At 39.7% G+C, this 24,687-nt stretch overlaps 1 protein-coding gene across 1 annotated transcript in view; it reads left to right on the top strand.

Annotated features, from left to right (window-relative positions):
- The window catches only part of MCCC2 (methylcrotonyl-CoA carboxylase subunit 2), a 248,697-nt gene that overhangs the window by 91,875 nt on the left and 132,135 nt on the right, over nt 1–24,687 (top strand). Inside the window, exon 10 of the mRNA XM_053701441.1 lies at nt 10,324–10,419. Within this exon, the coding sequence (XP_053557416.1) occupies nt 10,324–10,419 (96 nt within the window). The remainder of the gene's footprint in view (nt 1–10,323; nt 10,420–24,687) is intronic.

Raw genomic sequence — 24,687 nt, 5'->3', positions numbered from 1 at the left:
TATTGAATCATTATGTAAGGATACAAACATTCAAAATGGTGACTATAAGGACTATTCTGCCTTTTGTTCAGCAATATGTCTACAATAGACTTACAGGATGCATATCTTCATATTCCAATCCATCCAGATCACACTCAGTTTCTGAGATTCTCTTTTCTAGACGAGCATTTACCAGTTTGTTGCTCTTCCGTTTGGCCTAGCAACAGCTCCAAGGATCTTTTCAAAGGTTCTCGGTGCCCTTCTCTCTGTAATCAGAGAACAGGGTATTGCGGTATTTCCTTATTTGGACGATATCTTGGTACTTGCTCAGTCTTTACATTCTGCAGAATCTAATAGATTCAGTGTCCATGACTTTGTCTCTAACAGAAAAGAGACGTCTGAAATTGGTTTCAGCTTGTTGAAACCTTCAGTCTCAATCATTCCCTTCGGTAGCTTTGTGCATGGAAATTCTAGGTCTCATGACTGCTGCATCGGACGCAATCCCTTTTGCTCGTTTTCACATGAGACCTCTCCAGCTTTGTATGCTGAATCAATGGTGCAGGGATTATACAAAGATATCACAATTAATATCCTTAAATCCCAATGTTCAATCTTCTCTGACTTGGTGGTTGGATCACCATCGTTTAATTCAAGGGGCCTCTTTTGTTTGTCCAACCTGGACTGTGATCTCAACAGATGCGAGTCTTTCAGGTTGGGGAGCTGTATGGGGATCTCTGACAGCGCAGGGGGTTTGGGAATCTCAGGAGGCGAGATTACCAATCAACATTTTGGAACTCTGTGCGATTTTCAGAGCTCTTCAGTTCTGGCCTCTTCTGAAGAGAGAATCGTTTATTTGTTTTCAGACAGACAATGTCACAACCGTGGCATATGTCAATCATCAAGGTGGGACTCACAGTCCTCAGGCTATGAAAGAAGTATCTCGGATACTTGTATGGGCGGAATCCAGCTCCTGTCTAATTTCTGCAGTTCACATCCCAGGTATAGACAATTGGGAAGCGGATTATCTCAGTCGCCAGACGTTACATCCGGGCGAATGGTCTCTTCACCCAGAGGTATTTCTTCAGATTGTTCAAATCTGGGGACTTCCAGAAATAGATCTGATGGCCTCTCATCTAAACAAGAAACTTCCCAGGTATCTGTCCAGATCCAGGGATCCTCAGGCGGAAGCGGTGGACGCGTTGTCACTTCCTTGGAATTATCAACCTGCTTATATCTTTCCGCCTCTAGTTCTTCTTCCAAAAGTGATTTCCAAAATCCTAATGGAGCGTTCGTTTGTTCTGCTGGTGGCTCCAGCATGGCCACACAGGTTTTGGTATGCGGATCTCGTTTGGATGGCCAGTTGCCAACCTTGGACACTTCCGTTAAGGCCAGACCTTCTATCTCAAGGCCCATTTTTCCATCAGGATCTCAAATCATTAAATTTGAAGGTATGGAGATTGAACGCTTAATACTTAGTCATAGAGGTTTCTCTGACTCAGTGATTAATACTATTTTACAGGCTCGTAAATCTGTGTCTAGATAGATTTATTACCGAGTTTGGAAGACTTACATTTCTTGGTGTTCTTCTCATAAATTCTCTTGGCATTCTTTTAGAATTCCTAGAATTTTACAGTTTCTTCAGGATTGTTTGGATAAGGGTTGGTCTGCAAGTTCCTTGAAAGGACAAATCTCTGCTCTTTCTGTTCTTTTTCACAGAAAGATTGCTAATCATCTTGATATTCATTGTTTTGTACAGGCTTTGGTTCGTATCAAGCCTGTCATTAAGTCAATCTCTCCTCCTTGGAGTCTTAATTTGGTTCTGAGGGCTTTACAGGCTCCTCCGTTTGATCCTATGCATTCTCTGGATATTAAATTACTTTCCTGGAAAGTTTTGTTCCTTTTGGCCATCTCTTCTGCTAGAAGAGTTTCTGAGTTATCTGCTCTTTCTTGTGAATCTCCTTTTCTGATTTTTCATCAGGATAAGGCGGTGTTGTGGATTTCATTTAGTTTTTTACCTAAAGTTTTGAATTCTAACAACATTAGTAGAGAAATTGTTGTCCCTTCATTGTGTCCTAATCCTAAGAATTCTCTGGAGAGATCTTTACATTCTTTGGATGTGGTAAGAGCTTTGAAATATTATGTTGAAGCTACTAAAGATTTCAGAAAGACTTCTAGTCTATTTGTTATCTTTTCTGGTTCTCGGAAAGGTCAGAAGGCTTCTGCCATTTTCTTTGGCGTCTTGGTTAATGTCTTTGATTCATCATGCTTATGTGGAGTCGGGTAAATCCCCGCCTCAAAGGATTATGGCTCATTCTACTTGGTCAGTTTCTACTTCCTGGGCTTTTAGGAATGAAGCTTCTGTTGATCAGATTTACAAAGCAGCAACTTGGTCTTCTTTGCATACTTTTACTAAATTCTACCATTTTTATGTTTTTTCTGAAGCAGTTTTTGGTAGAAAAGTACTTCAGGCAGCTGTTTCAGTTTGATTCTTCTGCTTATAATTTCAGTTTTTTTTCATTATAAGATTAAAACTTTTTGATTTGGGTTGTGGATTATTTATTCAGCGGAATTGGCTGTCTTTATTTTATCCCTCCCTCTCTAGTGACTCTTGCGTGGAAGTTCCACATCTTGGGTATCTGCTATCCCATACGTCACTAGCTCATGGACTTTTGCCAATTACATGAAAGAAAACATAATTTATGTAAGAACTTACCTGATAAATTCATTTCTTTCATATTGGCAAGAGTCCATGAGGCCCACCCTTTTTGTGGTGGTTATGATTTTTTTGTATAAAGCACAATTATTCCAATTCCTTTTTTGATGCTTTCGCTCCTTTATCACCCCACTTCTTGGCTATTCGTTAAACTGAATTGTGGGTGTGGTGAGGGGTGTATTTATAGGCATTTTGAGGTTTGGGAAACTTTGCCCCTCCTGGTAGGAATGTATATCCCATACGTCACTAGCTCATGGACTCTTGCCAATATGAAAGAAATTAATTTATCAGGTAAGTTTTTACATAAATTATGTTTTTTTGTGGTGCTAGCACATCCTGAAGTCTTAGTCGGAACTTAGGTTACTTTAGGGATGTTTCTTAAGGATAATCCTTTGAAAGCTTTTCTTTTTTAAGGTTTAGAAGGAAACATAATTTCAATTTATTTTAGAGATCAAGCAGAAAAATGCAGTTTTAATGACCTTAAAAGTTAAAGTGGACATATTGACTAATGTAAGGTAGATACATTGTTTTATGTGTATTCCTGTTTTCTCTTTTGCTCCTAGTTTGATTTCTGAGGAGTAGTCTAGAACTGGCTTGGATATTTGATATTGTTTTCAGGTTTGATACAATGTATTACTTTTCTGAATTAGTATTCTAGCTCTACTTATTTGTACCTTAAACCTATTTCCATTATTATTGTAAGTGAAGAATAAGACCAATTTCTTATCCTAAATGCTGTGAATAGTATTTCTTCACAACATACATTAGAAGCTTTTGCCAAATCCTTTGGTTTGTTGGGACACAGGAATGATCCAGGTGAGTCCAGTCCATTCAAGCTTCTGTTAAGGGTGTCCATCCACCTGTAGGAAGGACCATTTTCTTTGGTGAATGTGTCAATCTTTTTGATTGAAGAAATGAAAAAATATTTTAATGGATTACTTTTTTTTTTTACAAATATTTTCATAAATCTATAACCTTTATATTTCCACATTAAACTATTATACTGGTTATTTATTAAGTGCCACAACAGCAAGTAATTCTTGGTGGTTACAAACTGCTGTGATTTACAGATAGTGGTCAATAAAAAAAGATTAGAGGGACTGTGCTCACACATACTTTGTATGTTTCCATGCATTTAAACGTGGATTCCTAGATTTTATGCTCACTATATGAAGCCCCTGAAAGGGACACTGAACCCAATTTTTTTCTTTTGTGATTCAGATAGAGCATGCAACTTTCTAATTTACTCCTATTATCAATTTTTCTTCATGCACTTGGTATCTTTATTTGAAAAAGCAGGAATGTAAACTTACAAGCCGGCCCATTTTTGGTTCAGCACCCTGGATAGCGCTTGCTGATTGGTGGCTACATTTAGTCACCAATCAGCAAGCGCCTCCCAGGTGCCTGAACCAAAGATGGGTCGACTTGTAAGCTTAATTCCCGCTTTTTCAAATAAAGATACCAAGAGAACGAGGAAAAATTGATAACAGGAGTAAATTAGAAAGTTGCTTAAAATCTGAATCATGAAAGAATTTTTCTCCAACATAGGTGTGTCCGGTCCACGGCGTCATCCTTACTTGTGGGATATTCTCTTCCCCAACAGGAAATGGCAAAGAGCCCAGCAAAGCTGGTCACATGATCCCTCCCAGGCTCCGCCTACCCCAGTCATTCTCTTTGCCGTTGTACAGGCAACATCTCCACGGAGATGGCTTAGAGTTTTTTAGTGTTTAACTGTAGTTTTTATTATTCAATCAAGAGTTTGTTATTTTGAAATAGTGCTGGTATGTACTATTTACTCAGAAACAGAAAAGAGATGAAGATTTCTGTTTGTATGAGGAAAATGATTTTAGCAACCGTAACTAAAATCCATGGCTGTTCCACACAGGACTGTTGAGAGCAATTAACTTCAGTTGGGGGGAACAGTGTGCAGTCTCTTGCTGCTTGAGGTATGACACATTCTAACAAGACGATGTAATGCTGGAAGCTGTCATTTTCCCTATGGGATCCGGTAAGCCATGTTTATTACGATCGTAAATAAGGGCTTCACAAGGGCTTATTAAGACTGTAGACTTTTTCTGGGCTAAATCGATTCATTATTAACACATATTTAGCCTTGAGGAATCATTTTATCTGGGTATTTTGATATAATAATATCGGCAGGCACTGTATTAGACACCTTATTCCTTAGGGGCTTTCCCAAAGCATAAGCAGAGCCTCATTTTCGCGCCGGTGTGGCGCACTTGTTTTTGAGAGGCATGGCATGCAGTCGCATGTGAGAGGAGCTCTGATACTTAGAAAAGACTTTCTGAAGGCGTCATTTGGTATCGTATTCCCCTTTGGGCTTGGTTGGGTCTCAGCAAAGCAGATACCAGGGACTGTAAAGGGGTTAAAGTTTAAAACGGCTCCGGTTCCGTTATTTTAAGGGTTAAAGCTTCCAAATTTGGTGTGCAATACTTTTAAGGCTTTAAGACACTGTGGTGAAAATTTGATAAATTTTGAACAATTCCTTCATGTTTTTTCGCAATTGCAGTAATAAAGTGTGTTCAGTTTAAAATTTAAAGTGACAGTAACGGTTTTATTTTAAAACGTTTTTGTACTTTGTTATCAAGTTTATGCCTGTTTAACATGTCTGAACTACCAGATAGACTGTGTTCTGAATGTGGGGAAGCCAGAATTCCTATTCATTTAAATAAATGTGATTTATGTGATAATGACAATGATGCCCAAGATGATTCCTCAAGTGAGGGGAGTAAGCATGGTACTGCATCATTCCCTCCTTCGTCTACACGAGTCTTGCCCACTCAGGAGGCCCCTAGTACATCTAGCGCGCCAATACTCCTTACTATGCAACAATTAACGGCTGTAATGGATAATTCTGTCAAAAACATTTTAGCCAAAATAAACACTTGTCAGCGTAAGCGCGGCTGCTCTGTTTTAGATACTGAAGAGCATGACGACGCTGATATTAATATCTCTGAAGGGCCCCTAACCCAGTCTGATGGGGCCAGGGAGGTTTTGTCTGAGGGAGAAATTACTGATTCAGGGAACATTTCTCAACAGGCTGAACCTGATGTGATTGCATTTAAATTTAAGTTGGAACATCTCCGCATTCTGCTTAAGGAGGTATTATCCACTCTGGATGATTGTGACAAGTTGGTCATCCCAGAGAAACTATGTAAAATGGACAAGTTCCTAGAGGTGCCGGGGCTCCCAGAAGCTTTTCCTATACCCAAGCGGGTGGCGGACATTGTTAATAAAGAATGGGAGAGGCCAGGTATTCCTTTCGTCCCTCCCCCCATATTTAAAAAATTGTTTCCTATGGTCGACCCCAGAAAGGACTTATGGCAGACAGTCCCCAAGGTCGAGGGAGCGGTTTCCACTTTAAACAAACGCACCACTATACCCATAGAGGATAGTTGTGCTTTCAAAGATCCTATGGATAAAAAATTAGAAGGTTTGCTTAAAAAGATGTTTGTTCAGCAGGGTTACCTTCTACAACCAATTTCATGCATTGTCCCTGTCGCTACAGCCGCATGTTTCTGGTTCGATGAGCTGATAAAGGCGGGTCGATAGTGATTCTCCTCCTTATGAGGAGATTATGGACAGAATCAATGCTCTCAAATTGGCTAATTCTTTCACCCTCGACGCCACTTTGCAATTGGCTAGGTTAGCGGCTAAGAATTCTGGGTTTGCTATTGTGGCGCGCAGAGCGCTTTGGTTGAAATCTTGGTCGGCTGATGCGTCTTCCAAGAACAAGCTACTTAACATTCCTTTCAAGGGGGAAAACGCTGTTTGGCCCTGACTTGAAAGAGATTATCTCTGATATCACTGGGGGTAAGGGCCACGCCCTTCCTCAGGATCGGCCTTTCAAGGCAAAAAATAAACCTAATTTTCGTCCCTTTCGTAGAAACGGACCAGCCCAAGGTGCTACGTCCTCTAAGCAAGAGGGTAATACTTCTCAAGCCAAGCCAGCTTGGAGACCAATGCAAGGCTGGAACAAAGGAAAGCAGGCCAAGAAACCTGCCGCTGCTACCAAGACTGCATGAAATGTTGGCCCCCGATCCGGGACCGGATCTGGTGGGGGGCAGACTCTCTCTCTTCGCTCAGGCTTGGGCAAGAGATGTTCTGGATCCTTGGGCGCTAGAAATAGTCTCCCAAGGTTATCTTCTGGAATTCAAGGGACTTCCCCCAAGGGGGAGGTTCCACAGGTCTCAGTTGTCTTCAGACCACATAAAAAGACAGGCATTCTTACATTGTGTAGAAGACCTGTTAAAAATGGGAGTGATTCATCCCGTTCCATTAAGAGAACAAGGGATGGGGTTCTACTCCAATCTGTTCATAGTTCCCAAAAAAGAGGGAACGTTCAGACCAATCTTAGATCTCAAGATCTTAAACAAGTTTCTCAAGGTTCCATCGTTCAAGATGGAAACCATTCGAACTATTCTTCCTTCCATCCAGGAAGGTCAATTCATGACCACGGTGGATTTAAAGGATGCGTATCTACATATTCCTATCCACAAGGAACATCATCGGTTCCTAAGGTTCGCATTCCTGGACAAACATTACCAGTTCGTGGCGCTTCCTTTCGGATTAGCCACTGCTCCAAGGATTTTCACAAAGGTACTAGGGTCCCTTCTAGCTGTGCTAAGACCAAGGGGCATTGCTGTAGTACCTTACTTGGACGACATTTTGATTCAAGCGTCGTCCCTTCCTCAAGCAAAGGCTCACACGGACATCGTCCTGGCCTTTCTCAGATCTCACGGATGGAAAGTGAACGTGGAAAAGAGTTCTCTATCCCCGTCAACAAGGGTTCCCTTCTTGGGAACAATTATAGACTCCTTAGAAATGAGGATTTTTCTAACAGAGGCCAGAAAAACAAAACTTCTAGACTCTTGTCGGATACTTCATTCCGTTCCTCTTCCTTCCATAGCTCAGTGCATGGAAGTGATCGGGTTGATGGTAGCGGCAATGGACATAGTTCCTTTTTGCGCGCATTCATCTAAGACCATTACAACTGTGCATGCTCAGTCAGTGGAATGGGGACTATACAGACTTGTCTCCGAAGATACAAGTAAATCAGAGGACCAGAGACTCACTCCGTTGGTGGCTGTCCCTGGACAACCTGTCACAAGGGATGACATTCCGCAGACCAGAGTGGGTCATTGTCACGACCGACGCCAGTCTGATGGGCTGGGGCGCGGTCTGGGGATCCCTGAAAGCTCAGGGTCTTTGGTCTCGGGAAGAATCTCTTCTACCGATAAATATTCTGGAACTGAGAGCGATATTCAATGCTCTCAAGGCTTGGCCTCAGCTAGCGAGGGCCAAGTTCATACGGTTTCAATCAGACAACATGACAACTGTTGCGTACATCAACCATCAGGGGGGAACAAGGAGTTCCCTAGCGATGGAAGAAGTGACCAAAATCATTCTATGGGCGGAGTCTCACTCCTGCCACCTGTCTGCTATCCACATCCCAGGAGTGGAAAATTGGGAAGCGGATTTTCTGAGTCGTCAGACATTGCATCCGGGGGAGTGGGAACTCCATCCGGAAATCTTTGCCCAAGTCACTCAGCTGTGGGGCATTCCAGACATGGATCTGATGGCCTCTCGTCAGAACTTCAAAGTTCCTTGCTACGGGTCCAGATCCAGGGATCCCAAGGCGGCTCTAGTGGATGCACTAGTAGCACCTTGGACCTTCAAACTAGCTTATGTGTTCCCGCCCTTTCCTCTCATCCCCAGGCTGGTAGCCAGGATCAATCAGGAGAGGGCGTCGGTGATCTTGATAGCTCCTGCGTGGCCACGCAGGACTTGGTATGCAGATCTGGTGAATATGTCATCGGCTCCACCTTGGAAGCTACCTTTGAGACGAGACCTTCTTGTTCAGGGTCCGTTCGAACATCCGAATCTGGTTTCACTCCAGCTGACTGCTTGGAGATTGAACGCTTGATTTTATCGAAGCGAGGGTTCTCAGATTCTGTTATCGATACTCTTGTTCAGGCCAGAAAGCCTGTAACTAGAAAGATTTACCACAAAATTTGGAAAAAATATATCTGTTGGTGTGAATCTAAAGGATTCCCTTGGGACAAGGTTAAGATTCCTAGGATCCTATCCTTCCTTCAAGAAGGATTGGAAAAAGGATTATCTGCAAGTTCCCTGAAGGGACAGATTTCTGCCTTGTCGGTGTTACTTCACAAAAAACTGGCTGCTGTGCCAGATGTTCAAGCTTTTGTTCAGGCTCTGGTTAGAATTAAGCCTGTTTACAAACCTTTGACTCCTCCTTGGAGTCTCAATTTAGTTCTTTCAGTTCTTCAGGGGGTTCCGTTTGAACCCTTGCATTCCGTTGATATTAAATTATTATCTTGGAAAGTTTTGTTTTTAGTTGCAATTTCTTCTGCCAGAAGAGTTTCAGAATTATCTGCTCTGCAGTGTTCTCCTCCTTATCTGGTGTTCCATGCAGATAAGGTGGTTTTACGTACTAAACCTGGTTTTCTTCCAAAAGTTGTTTCTAACAAAAACATTAACCAGGAGATTATCGTACCTTCTCTGTGTCCGAAACCAGTTTCAAAGAAGGAACGTTTGTTGCACAATTTGGATGTTGTTCGCGCTCTAAAATTCTATTTAGATGCTACAAAGGATTTTAAACAAACATCTTCCTTGTTTGTTGTTTATTCCGGTAAAAGGAGAGGTCAAAAAGCAACTTCTACCTCTCTCTCTTTTTGGATTAAAAGCATCATCAGATTGGCTTACGAGACTGCCGGACGGCAGCCTCCCGAAAGAATCACAGCTCATTCCACTAGGGCTGTGGCTTCCACATGGGCCTTCAAGAACGAGGCTTCTGTTGATCAGATATGTAGGGCAGCGACTTGGTCTTCACTGCACACTTTTACCAAATTTTACAAGTTTGATACTTTTGCTTCTTCTGAGGCTATTTTTGGGAGAAAGGTTTTGCAAGCCGTGGTGCCTTCCATTTAGGTGACCTGATTTGCTCCCTCCCTTCATCCGTGTCCTAAAGCTTTGGTATTGGTTCCCACAAGTAAGGATGACGCCGTGGACCGGACACACCTATGTTGGAGAAAACAGAATTTATGTTTACCTGATAAATTACTTTCTCCAACGGTGTGTCCGGTCCACGGCCCGCCCTGGTTTTTTAATCAGGTCTGATAATTTATTTTCTTTAACTACAGTCACCACGGTACCATATGGTTTCTCCTATGCAAATATTCCTCCTTAACGTCGGTCGAATGACTGGGGTAGGCGGAGCCTGGGAGGGATCATGTGACCAGCTTTGCTGGGCTCTTTGCCATTTCCTGTTGGGGAAGAGAATATCCCACAAGTAAGGATGACGCCGTGGACCGGACACACCGTTGGAGAAAGTAATTTATCAGGTAAACATAAATTCTGTTTTTTTTGGTTCAGTATCCTTTTAAAGTGGATTTTAATGGAAATAGATACGTTCTCAAAATACATAGCCAACTATATACATAGTTGTACAGCAATTCCTGATCAATCTACATGTGCTGTAAATGACCAATCAATATATTAAACAATAAAAGTATTTATTGAAACATTGAAAGCCCTGTTGTGCATTATTGCAAATTAAATATTACAATATTTATTTTATGTATGTGCAGGTAACCATAGAAAAACCGGAAGAACCACTTTTTCCAGCAGATGAATTATATGGAATAGTTGGAGCTAACTTAAAAAAGAATTTTGACGTCAGAGAAGTAAGAAAATTTAAGTAATCTCAAGAAATATGTTTGACTACTATTTATTTATATGAACACAAATATTTAAAGGGAGAGTAAAGTCAAAATTAAAGTCTAGTGGTTCAAATGCATCACAAGATTTTAAATAAGTTTCCAACATCTATTATTTCATTTGCTTAGTTCTTTTGGTATCCTTTGTTGAAAAGTATATCTAGGTAACATCAGGAGCAGCAATGCACTACTGGGAGCTTGCTGCACATATGTACCTCTTGTCACTGGCCCATCTGATTTGTTCAGCTAGCTCCTAGTAGTGTTTTGTTGCTTCTTCAACAAATGATACTAAGAGAATGAAGCAAATGTAACAATTTTAAATACATTGGAAAGTTGTTTTGAATTGTATGCTTTATCTGAATAGTGAAAGGAAACAATGTGTGCTTCATGTCTCTTTAAATTATGTAAACAGTTAACCACAATGGAAAGCTTTTTTAATCGGAAGTCAACATTTATATTGGTTTAATTTAGGTTCACTCTTTCTGTGTGTCTCTTCCATTCTTCTCTCTCTTCCTGTTTTTCTCTCTCCCTCTTCCTCTCACTCTATTTCTCTCTCTGTCTCTTTCCATTCCTCACCCAGAAATCGCCGGAAACATTTTTTGTGAACCAGTAACCTCAGTAACTGTGCCCTCATAAAACATTAATGGTCCTACTGAGGATCCCATTTTAAAGCCCTCATTTTTACTAGCAAACTGTTTCTTTAAATGTCTATCTTTATGAGCTAACTTTTTAATAAGGAAAAACATTTTTTTGATTAATTTTATAATCCTCAAACACAACAGGAATATTATAGACATTACTTATTTTGCAATATGTTTATTTGCATGGCCATGTCTATATTGGTATATTGCATTGATCTGTCTAATTTCTCTCTAGAATCTGGTTAAAAGATAGACCTCTTTGTTCTCCTGCTACAATAGAGCACATAATGTAAGATTGCTATTTGTGTGCTTTACTGATGCAAACTGCAGAAGAACACACATTGCTATTGTTACCCAGCATCTTGTCAAAACAAAACACCAATGTTAGATGCAAAATAAGTCCTGGCTACAAGGATAATGGGATAGGTTTAGTTCATAATAAATAAGTAATGATTGGTGGAAAGTTTATTAATTCTATGATTGAATATATTTATTTAAAACAATGCACCTAATGCTTTGTCCTGCTAGCTGCTGAGGATGCACCTGATGCATACTGTTTAGTTGGTGTTTTAATACTGAAGGAGTCTCAAACACACATTTTTTTTTGCTGTACTCTGTACCATAGGATTTACCATTCTGTGACAAGATGAGCCAGTATACATTTATGATATTGGACAATCTGCATTCTTTTATTATTTTAATGATTACATTTTGATTATGTCGTTATTATTCTCCTGTCAGTATATAACTTATTTAAAACTGCCTTTGCCTTGTTTACAAAACACTTGGGCCAATTCTAGCTTTCATGACAGTTAAATGTCAATATGCCCTGCAGGGCACAGGGGAGTTTTCCATAAATGTTAATGTGCTGTTAATTTGGCTTTACAGCCAGTGATGGGAATAAATACATTTCAGTAAAACTACATTAAATGATCTCCCTGTAGAGTTTATGAAAAACATTGAAACAGATTTTGATGGCAGATAAGGACAAGAAGACCCATCTACCTTGCCTATTTGTATTATATATATATATATATATATATATATATAGATATATAGATATAGATATATAGATAGATAGATAGATACATCTATCAAGAATGTGCACAGATGAATCAGTAATACTGAAAAGGGCACATTCCCCACTCGTAATTTACTCATTTTTAGCAAATCTAGAGCAGTTCAGCTATACACAGCTGTAAAAACCTGGTGGAATTCATCATCATCATCTTCTTCTTTTTTGTGGTCATTTTAAAGAAATTACCTTGATTTCTGATTGAAGCAATCACTGTACAGCATTCTGTAGCATCCATTAATTTCACCATACTTAAAGGGACTGAAAGCGTTGTGTAACATGTCACATAATTCTGCAATATTTGAAGAATTATTTAACATAAGAAAAGCCTTTTGTTTTAAAAATGTTAATAAATACCTAATTTGTCAGCTAATATTAGTCTTCATAAGCGAAGCCATCCTTTTCGGGGCAACAGTTTTTTCAACTAGCGTGTCACAGGCTCACTGTCTAATCACAGCGAGCCCTGTAGCCCACTCCGGTGCTAGGTAACGCAGCCGACAGCTTTACCTAGCGAGGGAGTGCGCTACATGTAGTTGAATAGCAGGATTTAGCTTGCTGTGATAAGACAGTGAGCCAGTTACACGCTAGTTTAAAAAACTGTCAAAGAGGATGCCTTTGCTTACGAGGTAAGTATACAATTATACAACACTCACTAGCACCGGAGTACCTTAAATGCATTAACAGATGAAGTGATAACGGAACTCTTGGATTCAATGAAATGACCTGTTCAACCTCCTTATAGAGACCACTCAGCCTACTCCGTGGCAAGATTTAAGTATCAGAAAGACTCTTGGTGCTAGCAAAAACAAAACATTCTCAATACACAATCTCCACCTCACAGTGGCTGTTACTTCTTTAGAGTTAATGATCTAGTTGCGTTATAATGATTAGTATTTATCATTCATTCCCACATGTACCGTCTTATTTTGCAGAAATAATGAGTTAGAGAAATTCACCCTACTTTTTAGATTACAGCTAGTAAAGATGGCTTATTTAATTAACATACTACCAAACACCTCGTGGCCAGCGGTCGAGACCACGAGAGGGAAATAATTTGGTCATTGTACATAACGCCATCAAAAGATTACTTGTTATAGTTCAGTTTATACAGAACGATAGTAGTATACAGATATATCAACCCACCTATCAGCACCTCAAACCTCTGTTCTTTTTTGTTTTTTATTTTCCTGCCCCTAGCACATAGAAAAATGTATTGTACTTCCCTGCATGGGAAATAGAATTCCTCTTCTCTGACATTATTTCCCTTTTTAATTTTTAAAGCTCTTTGTATTACACGCATCTTCCTTTGATATTCTAAAAGATATCTTTAATCAGGCGCTGTTTATACTCTAGACTGTCATCCATAAGTTCAGTTCTGGCCCATGTTTTCTGTTATATACCGTTAAGTTTATATTGTACTTCCTATTTATCCCTAACATAATTAACCTATATCAACTTTCACCTGTTACTGTGGATCCAAGAGTGATCCAGATCGTTATAATGCAGGAACAAAAATGAGGACAACTGTATTGCACATTTATTTACGCTCCTTAGGCAATGTATGTAACATCACATTGAACATACTGTATATCCTTTACTCTCAGACAACAGTGATCTAGATGCAAATCTGTATTGATATCATGTTTTTCCCTGCTTGTCCTCAATAAAAAAGAAAAAAAAAAAAAGACAAGTTTGAACAGGACATGGGTACAAACTGCCCATTTATACTTGTCAAATAAATAAAGCAAACAGATTTGAATGCTCAAAAAAAATAAAAAAAATAATTGGCTGCCAAATTAGGTATTTATTAAAACAAAAGGCTATCCTTATGGTACATAGTTCTGTTACAAACACATACTGTCCCTTTAAGTATGAGCATGCACAATTGTTTGGTAGTTGACAGCAAAATTATACAATATAATTAATGTATATTGCAATGGTTTCCCTTTATTAAAGAGACTTGAAACTCAATTTTTTTATTTCACAATTCAGACAAAGAATACAATTTTAAACAAGTTTCAAATTTACTTCTATTATCTAATTTGTTTCCTTCAATTGGTATCCGTTGTTGAAAAAGCATCTATGCTCTTTTGGGAGCTTGCTAAATGCATTGGGTGAGCCAATAATATGAGGCATATATGTGCAGCCACCAATCAGCTGCTTCTGATTCTACCTAGGTATGCTTTTATAAAAAGGATTCCAAGAGAACAAAGCAAATTAGACAATAGAAGTAAAGTGGAAAGTTGTTTAAAATTACATGCTCTATCTGAATCATGAAATATTAAATATTTTATGGAGGATTCAATTTCTATTCCATCAATCAACCACCTTTTTTTTGTAAATAAGTGTTTACACAAATTACTCCTGAACTTGCTACTATCCATTTCTCTTTCATACAGGTGGTGAGAGTCCACGATCTATTACTCCTGAGAATTACTCTTCCCTACCACTAGGAGGAGGCAAAGATTCCCAAATCCCAGGAACTCTATAAATTCCATTTCACCTCACTGGCTTTTTTTTTCTTGTTTTTGCCTCCGCTGGAGGAGGTTGAAGAATGAAGATGTGCATTTGATTCGTCACTGATTCTACAGTAATTTTTGGAGGGATGTATTTGGAGTATTAATAGTGGCATGTATTTCACCTATTGAAATTTAGTCACAAACCTTTCCAAGGATGTTGCAGGGACTTGTCCTTTGTCTCCTCCTGTTGGTTGATCAATATACTCCTATTCCAGATCCTCTGCTGTTATGTTTCAGCACTGGTATTTGGTTTCCTACTGGTTTCCTCCAGTAGCAGAGTGCCATTTGGTAAGTACTTAATTTTTTAATTTTATACTTGGCACTCCATAAGCCTGTTAGGTCATTGTTATATGTTTGACCTTGAGAGAGTTATATATGTCTTTCCAAAGGTATGGAGAGTCCACAACTTTATTGCTTACTGTTGGGAAATACAACACCTGGCCACCAGGAGGAGGCAAAGACACCCCAGCTAAAGGCTTAAATATATCTCCCCACTCATTCTTTGCCTTTCATCACTAGAGGAGGATGACAGAGAAATGTCAGAAGATTCAGATAGTCCTTTAATGGGTATTTTCCCTTCAAGAGAGGACTGGAGTTTTAAGTAATCATATAAATCTCTCAGTGAGAGTATTGATGAAGGTTAGAATTTAAAGATGCAGGGAAATTTTTTCTGCAAAGAGATCCAGACTGTCTGTCTAACAGCTCCTGGGCAATCAGTGTTTAACAAGTTACACTGCTTGCCTTTCCATACTCAGGTCCCTGTCAGAACACCGCAGCAAGGCTGCCACACTTGAGACACTGTATCTGTTCCATAGCATAGATCCTGGAGGGTAAGTCCGCTTTATTTACGATTTAGCAGAGGACTCCTATTGTTAGGATCACAGTGTGACTCCTTATAACCTTAATAGGATCAGGGGTTAATATCTCATTTAATTTAGAGATTATTTTTGGTTTGTACACCTGCTCAATTTTGTTCCAATTGCCTGGGTATCGTTCTAAAGTCTAAGAAAGGAGCTAAATCTGCTTACCCCCTAGCATAATCAGTCCCTCTGAGCAGTCAACCTCTCAGGATTCTGTGCTCCGTGAGATGCCTACCCTATCCCCTCAAACCTCTTCACATGTAGTTTCCCACGACACGCCTATTACTCCGGCTAGAGGGGGCTTTTTCCCTGCAGACGTTACCACGCAGTTGCACTCTGCTGTGTCTGCAGTCCTGAGTGCCCTACCTATCTCTGTGAAGCGAAAGAGAAAGGTTAAACATAGTTCTACTGAATTAGATACAGCTAATTTCCAATCGGATTTAGCCAGTATGTCTCAACTGTCTGAGGATGAGCTAACCTCTGTAGCGTCAGAGGGTGAACTCTCAGAGTTGGAGACTTCATTTACTAAACCCCCTCTTTCCAAGGAGCCCTCCTTTAGATTTAAGATTGAATATCTGTGTTTTTTTTTTTACTAAAGGAGGTTCTTTCTACTTTAGAGGTTACAGAAGCAAAACTGCCTGAGGAATCTAAGATTCCTAAGTTAGACAGGGTTTACGCGCGTGGCGAATATTATCAGTAGTGAATGGTAAAGTGTTGGAACTCCTTTTTCCCCTCGTTAACTTTTAAGAAGTTATTCCCGGTCCCTGATTCTCAGCTAGAATTGTGGGGTTCCATCCCTAAGGTGGATGATGCCATTTCAACGCTAGCTAAGCGTACCACCATCCCTCTGGAAGATAGCTCTTCCTTTAGGGAGCCTATGGAAAAGTAGTTGGAAGGTTACCTGAGAAGAATGTTCCACATGGGTTTTTTATTCCAACCGGCGGCAGCGGTTGCTGGGGCAGCCAACTACTGGTATGACTCTCTGTCAGAGCTTATCGAGGTGGAGTCTCCCCTCGAGGATATTCAGGAGAGGATTAAGGCATTAAGAATAGCTAACTCTTTTATCTGTGATGCGAATATGCAGATTGTACGCCTGTACGGAAAGGCTTTAGGCTTTGCGGTCCTAGCTCGCAGAACTCTCTGGTTGAAATCTTGGTCCCCGAGTATATGGTTTCTGGAACAGGTCTGGACTCTATCATTTCTTCTGTTACCGGAGGGAAAAGTGCTTTCCTTCAGCAGGATAAGAAGAACAGACCTAAGGGATAACAGTACTCTAATTTTTGTTCCTTTTGTTCGGACAAGTCCCAGAGAACTCAATCATCGCCCAAGCAACCCAAGAGTGCCTGGAAGCCTGCTCAATCCTGGAATAAGTACAAGCAGACTAAGAAGCCTGCACAGAACAAATCTTCATGAAGGGGCGGCCCCCGATCCGAGATCGGATCAAGTAGGGGACAGACTGTTGTTTTTCTCAGACGCCTGGTTTCAGGATGTTCAGGATCCTTGGGTACTGGAGGTTGTATCTCAAGGATACAGGTTAGGATTCAAATCTCATCCGCCGCCCAGGGGCAGATTCCTCCTCTCCAGACTGTCTTCAAGACCAGAGAAGAGGACAGCCTTTTTAGATTGTGTACGGGATCTAGCCTCTTTAGGAGTAATTATCCTGGTACCTGTATCAGAAAGAGGTCTGGGGTTCTATTCAAACCTCTTCGTGGTTCCCAAAAAGGAGGGAACTTTTCGTCCAATTCTGTACTTGAAGTGCCTAAACAATTTTCTAAGTGTCCCCTCCTTCAAGATAGAGACGATCAGATCGATCCTTCCCCTGTTTCAGGAAGGACAATTTATGACTACCATCGATCTGAAGGATGCATACCTGCACATTCCGATCCACAAGGATCATTTCCAGTTCCTGAAGTTTGCCTTTCGGGATCAACATTTCCAGTTCATAGCACTTCCGTTTGGCTTAGCTACTGCACCCAGGATATTTACAAAGGTTCTGGGTGCTCTACTAGCTGTGGCCAGAACCCAAGGTATTGCAGTAGCATCTTACCTGGACAATATTTTGGTACAGGCGCCATCTTTTCGTCTCGCAAGGGATCACTCAGAATTTCTTCGAAGTCTTCTTCGGTCACATGGATGGAAGATAAACTTGGAAAAGAGTTAGCTTACGCCAAATACAAGAGTGAATTTCCTGGGTACAGTTATAGACTCGGTATCTATGAAGATCTTTCTAACAGATCAGAGACATTGCAAGCTGGTAATAGTATGTTTTGCTCTCCAGGACTCCTTAAGACCTTCAGTGGCCCAGTGTATGGAGGTGATTGGACTCATGGTGTCTTGTATGGACATTATTCCTTTTGCCAGATTCCATCTCAGACCTTTACAACTATGCATGCTGAGACAATGGAACAGCCACCATTTAGACCTGATCCAACAGATTGTATTGGACAGCCTCAAGGCACATACTTCTTGAGACCGTACTGGGAGATTGTGACAACGGACATAAGTCTATCTGGCTTGGGAGCCGTTTGGGGTGCACAAGGGTTATGGAACTCCGGGCAATCTTCAATGCGCTGAAGGCTTGGCCCCTTCTGAGTTTTTCCCAGTTTATCAGATTCCAATCAGACAATATAACTACGGTTGCCTACATCAACTATCAGGGAGGAACGAGAAGTTCCTTAGCAATGAGGGAGGTGTCTCAAATCCTAGAATGGACAGAAGACCCAACAACTGTATGCTGTCAGCGATCCACATTGCGTGTGTGAACATCTGGGAAGCAGACTTCCTCAGCAGACGATCGTTTCACCCAGGGGGAGGTGTTTGCAGAGATTTGCAGCAGATGGGGGATGCCGGAGATAGATCTCATGGCCTCTTGTCTCAATGCCAAACTACCCAGGTACAGGTTGAGATTGAGGGATTCTCAAGCAGAGTTAATAGACGCTCTAGCAGTTCCATGGAGGTTCAGACTCGTATATCTCTTTCCTCCATTGCCTCTCCTTCCTCGTGTGGTGACCCGCATCAAGCAGGAGCAAGCATTGGTGATTCTAATTGTTCCATCATGGCCGAGAAGGACCTGGTTCGCGGATCTGGTGAGAATGTCCTCTTCTCCTTGTCTTAGGGACCTGCTGATACAGGGTTCCTTCCTACATCAAAATCTAGATTCTCTGAGACTGACTGCGTGGAGATTGAACGCTTAGTCTTAGCCAAGAGAGGTTTCTCTGATAGTGTCATAAACACTTTGATTCAAGCTCGTAAGCCGGTTACTCAGCGCATCTAACCTAAAGTGTGGCGGACTTACCTGCACTGGTGTGAGGAACATGGTTTTCCTTGGCATAAGGTTAAGGTTGCCAGAATGTTATCTTTTCTCCAAGATGGATTGGAGAAGGGTCTATCTACCAGCTCTCTGAAGGGACAGATATCGGCCCTGTTGGTGTTACTGCACAAGGGATTAGCTGAGCTTCTGGATGTGCTGTCCTTTGTTAAGGCTCTGACTAGGATCAGACCTGTTTTTAGACCTGTGGCTCCGCCTTGGAGTCTCAGTCTTGTTCTTTGTGTTTTGCAGCAGGCTCCATTTGAACCCATGCATACTGTTGACATTAAACTGTTATCTTGGAAAGTTTTGTTTCTATTAGCCATTGCCTCTGCTCGCAGAGTTTCTGAGATTTTGGATTTACAGTGTGACCCACCTTACCTTGTTTTTCATGCCGATAAGGTGGTTTTACGTGTTAGGTTTCCTTCCTAAGGTGGTGTCAGATCGTAACATTAATCAAGAGATTGTTGTTCCTTGTTTGTGTCCCAATCCTTCTTCAGTGAAAGAATGTTTGCTTCACAATCTGGATGTGGTTCGTGCTTTGAAGTTTTGCCTTCAGAGTTCAGACAATCTTCATCTTTGTTTGCCGTTTATGCGGGTAGACGTAGGGGGCAGAAGACCACTACGTCTTCCTTGTCTGTCTGGTTAAGGAGTGTCATCTGCTTGGCTTATGAGAAAGCGGGAAAGCAGCCTTCTGATAGGATTACGGCTCATTCCACTAGAGCAGTTGCTTCTTCCTGGGCTTTTAAGAACAAAAGCCTGTATGGATCAGATTTGTAAGACGGCTACCTTGTCCTCCTTACATATTTTTTCTAAATTTTACAAATTTGATGTGTTTGCTTCAGCCGAAGCAGCTTTTGGGAGAAAGGTTTTGCAGGCTGTGGTGCCCTCCGATTAGGGTCTGCCTCTTTTCTTGTTCCCTCCTGTTATTCCTTCAGTGTCCTCTGGAGCTTGGGTATTGTTTTCCAACAATAAGGAATGAAGTTGTGGACTTTCCCTGCCTTTGGAAAGAAAACTAAATGTATGCTTACCAGATAAATTCCTTTCTTTCCTGGCAGGGAGAGTCCACGACCCCGCCCATAAGATATTTTTGGGCGGCTCCCTTTTTGTTTTTCTTCTGGCACCTTTATACCCTGATGTTTCTCTTACTTTTCCTCGTTCCCTCGGCCGAATGCCTGGGGGAATGAAGTTGTGGACTCTCCCTGCCAGGAAAGAAAGGAATTTATCTGGTAAGTATACATTTTTTTTTTTTTTAGGTAAATTCCCCTTTTAAGTATTAAGTCATGTAAATTTTAAATGCAGGCAGTTTTTGCGGGGGGTTTTTTTGCGCATACTTTTTTCACCCATGCACATTGACACACGACAGCTTTCAGACCTACATGCGTCGGCGTGATGACGTACGTTTTGATGCGTTTTTTACTTAATATGATGCCAGTTTGACACACGTCTTCTTTCTTATGTATGTTATTTAGATAATACGTAAATTGTGTACTACCGCATCTCTGCTTTTAAAATTTGTAAAAGGGGTAAGTGTTTCCTTTTCTTTAAAGCTTTTTTTTAATGGCCTTCTGACTTTGTCCGTAAATCTGCCTTAGAAGCCGTCTCATTTGAACACTTTTCTTAAGTGTTTATATTGTTTATAAACTGAGGGTTTTAATCTCAGGCTAATTTTATACAATAAATGTATTAATATTCTAATGCATTCTGACCTATCTAACGCTGCTCTTTCTTCTAAGGGTATTACTGCTCCTTCTGTTTGTTTTTTACATGAAAATCCTTCAAGTAATTGTAAAAGGTCAGGTAAGAATTTTCCTTCTGGGATTAATGTTTCTTGTCATGAAGCTGTTATGTCCTCAGAGGAAGAGGTTTGGCTCAGTTGATCAGGGGTCCACCTTGATCGTGAATCTGAGTATATATATAATAATAATAATTCGTTTAAATTGAGCATATTTGTTTTTTAAGGAGATGGGGATATGCCAGTTTACTGTTTAAATATTGTTTGTATTCCTATGGTTGAATCCCCTGCTATATTTCCTATCCCTGATGTGGTCTCTGAGATTGTTATTATTGTTATTATGAGTTAGAATCCACAGGATTGAGCACATTGTTATCTATATGGCACACATGAACTAATGCCATCTAGCAGTGAAAAACTGTCAAAATGCACTGAGATAAGAGGCAGCCTTCAAGGGCTTACAAATTAGCACATGATCCTACCGAGGTTCAGCTTTCAACAAAGAATACCAAGAGAACAAAGCAAATTTGATGATAAAAGTAAATTGAAAAGTTGTTTAAAATTGCATTTCCTATCTGAATCATGAGTTTAATTTTAACTAGACTGCCCCTTGGTCTTGGTCTGCTGATATGGTTTCTGAATCCAGACTTTTATCTCTTATCTCTTTCTTTTCAGGGTAAGATGTGTCAGTATATTTATGAAAATCTTAGTAGTGCTATCCAAATAATATATCAGCTTATGGCAGGGTTATGACACAATACAAACAATAATTTTCCTTAAAAATAGAAACCCTTAATCAACATGCATCTACTAGAAACAATAAAAATAATATAAATACCTGAACTCTTTTATTTAGTTAATATCCAGGAACATTTTTTAAATATATTTGCAATAAAAGGAATATGAAATAAATTTATATGCGCTTGAAAACTATTTAAATATGCTATGCAAAGTTTATACACGCTTATCTTTAGAACCAACCTTATTTATAAATAGCCTTTAACATCCAAGCAATACAATTCTAAACTGTGCTCTTAAACAATAGGATAATATATATATTCTGCTATTTAACTGCAATTTATCCTAATACAATATTGACTTAAAACACCAGAACTTTCATAGATAAATCACTTAGTCTACCAGATACAAATTTAAACAATACCTAGGCTTATAAAATATTAACTTGAAAAACACACTGCTTCTTTAAATCTTTTAACTGTACTTTAAACTGCAGTGACTTAGAATTTAACTAATAGTCTTGCCAATAACCTTGAATACGTTACCAGGGTAAAGAGCAGTTGATATCCAATATTCCTTAATAGGAATTGTTTCACCTCAGAATTCCAAAAAGTATAATTTGCAGTCAATGAGAAAGTGGTAGATCAGCTTTGCCAAAGTAAAATGGTCTTTTTCAAGCCTAGCAGGAACCAGTTTTCAAGTTTAGCTCAGCAGAAAAATCTCCTCTCTTTATGTTTGCAATAACTTTATATGGGTTCTCCTCACTGGTGAATTGGAAACGCCCCAAAACGGAAACCTTGTTTCGGATTGGCCCTCGTGCTGGTCCCTGGTCCGCCCTTAGAGTTGAAACATGTTTACCATGGCAACGTATCTTTTGGACAGTTAAATTCTCTTAACTGTCCTACCAGTATTGGCCCTTAGGTGGCAGCAGGTATCCAGACAAAACAATTCAGCATGACAATACATACAAATTCATTTAACCAACATTTTTAGACAGTGAAATATTTCTTTTAACTATGTAATAACTGCCATAATTTCTTGTATTAATCTCTCCCAATATTAATTATAGGTGAAGCAGCATCAGATCAATTTCCTGATCGTTTTGATATGAAACGTCATGTTTTATATTATTAACATTTTATTATATTAAGGCAATTTAATACTGCTAATTATTAGCTTAAACTGCATTATAATTGTATCAGTATCCTGGCATTTCTATAGAAATAACAGCCTATTTTTATATTTCCAGATTGGTAGTATTTAAAACTCCTGATATACTGCATTCATTCAGATATAGCATGTTATATTTCTGTGTATTTCCTCCTGAATACATGAATCCTGTCTATGTAGATCTGAAATAAAAACAAGTGTCATTAATTATTTCTTTCCAGGTCCACAAATATTTATTTATATTCTTAAAAACACAGAGGTTAAGATATTCATGCTTTCAAAATATACATATATATATATATATATATATATATATATATATATATATATATATATATATATATATATATATATATATATCATATCCATTAAAATATATACAGTAGTTTTGAAATCATAATGTAAGCCATGTGCCTTCACTGTATGCTGTCCTCCCCTAGACACAATGTCTCTTATTCACCACATCTTGTATATTCCAGGGTTAGTAATCACACAGCATGAGCCACTCAAACAAATCTGTGCTAATTATCAGTTCCTTTTGAAGAATGTTTGCATCTTTCACATCTCTTCAGACGGATCGGCATCTCCATTGGAGGAAGCCCATATATGGGCATGTATCCTGTTCTAGGTATCAGAATGCTGTCATTTAACATTGGTTCCCAGGCAATCATACAGATGGTTTCTGAAACTGTGGCTACATTTTAATTAAAACAAATGTTCTATTGTTCTCACTTTAGCTAGGAATTTCTCTTTTAAAGTAATTTTTATTAGTTTCCTGTGTAATTGAAGAAGTGGGGGAGAATCAAATATTGTTGAAGTTAGTTTGTCTGACAGAAATGAATCTGAAAGAATATAATTGTATTGCATAGCCTTAAAATATATGATTAAAATATATATATTTATTTACCCCACATATACCTTGACAGATGTATAAGCAGTCCAACTGATCTTCTCCCTTATCTCAGTTTGCCTGAAGGTGCGGCTCTTGTTCCAGAGACTCTGGTTGGGGGCAGGTTAAGCTTCTTTCTTGAAGTTTGGTTTCAGTCTGTTCAGGATTCCTGGATTTTTAATATAGTCGCCCATGGTAAATTAATAGGTTTTAGAATGAGGCCTTCCTGGAACGTTTCTTTTCAGACCTATATTTTGTGAATTCCTGTGAAGGCTCAGGCCTTTTTAAGTCAGTTTTGGATGTAGAATTTATGATAGTGACTATTCCTGTTCCTTTGTTGGTATAGGGAATGGGTTTTTATTCTAACCTTTTTTTTAATTCCTTTTCAGGAAGGAATTTTCAGATCAAGGGGCCGATTGGAGCTTGATGCAGCTGTTTCCGCCGCCTCTGAAACAGCGGATAGCAATCCGCCCGATTGCACACGATGGTGTTGATTGACACCCCCTGCTAGCGGCCGCGAATCTGCAAGGGGGGGGGGCACATTGCACAAGCAGTTCACCAGAACTGCTTGTGCAATAATAAATGTGCTGTTGGCATTTATCGATGGGCGGCGGATCATGTCTGTCGGCACTTTCATAAATCGGCCCCCAATTCTGGATCTAAGTGTTCTGAACTAATCTTTCACACTTTTTGTTACTAAAGAGTGACTTTTATTTATGTCAATAATAGTTTTATGGAATGTTTATCTTCACATTCCTATTCTCTATGAACATCATCTAGCATTTTTTATTTGTTTTTCTACCGTTTGGTCAGGGTTCAGCTACCAGAATATCTTGGTTTAAATTTAGTCTTTCTATTTATCAGATTCTCTCACCATAAAACTGTTGTTTTCTTCAGCATCATGGTTGGAAAAATCTTTTTTGCCTCAAAGAGTTTGCAGGTTCCTTAGACTAAGATTGTTGTTTCTCACTTTTTCCCCATCAGTTGCTCTTTGCATGGAGTTGTTAGGTTGCATGTTGGCAATTTTGGATGCTATTCCTTTTTCTTACTTTCTCATGAAGCCCATTCAGCTTTGTATGCTTTGGCATGTGATGCAGGGATCTTACTGTACTATTTTAAGGATTGATCTAGATTTCTATGTCTTGGTGGCTGTATCAGAGGGGGCTCCTTTCCTTTTGTTCATCCTACTGGATCTGCATTCTTTAAAAATGCAAGTCTTTCAGGATGGGGTACCTTCTGGGGTCTCAGAGTGCAAGTGTTTTTTTGGTTTTCTCTGGGGAGGTTTTCTTTTATTTTCAAGG

Source organism: Bombina bombina, chromosome 2, assembly GCF_027579735.1.
Source record: "Bombina bombina isolate aBomBom1 chromosome 2, aBomBom1.pri, whole genome shotgun sequence".
Lineage (NCBI taxonomy): Eukaryota > Metazoa > Chordata > Amphibia > Anura > Bombinatoridae > Bombina > Bombina bombina.
The sequence above is the reverse complement of the archived record's forward strand: the minus strand, read 5'-3'. Positions and strand labels throughout refer to the sequence as shown.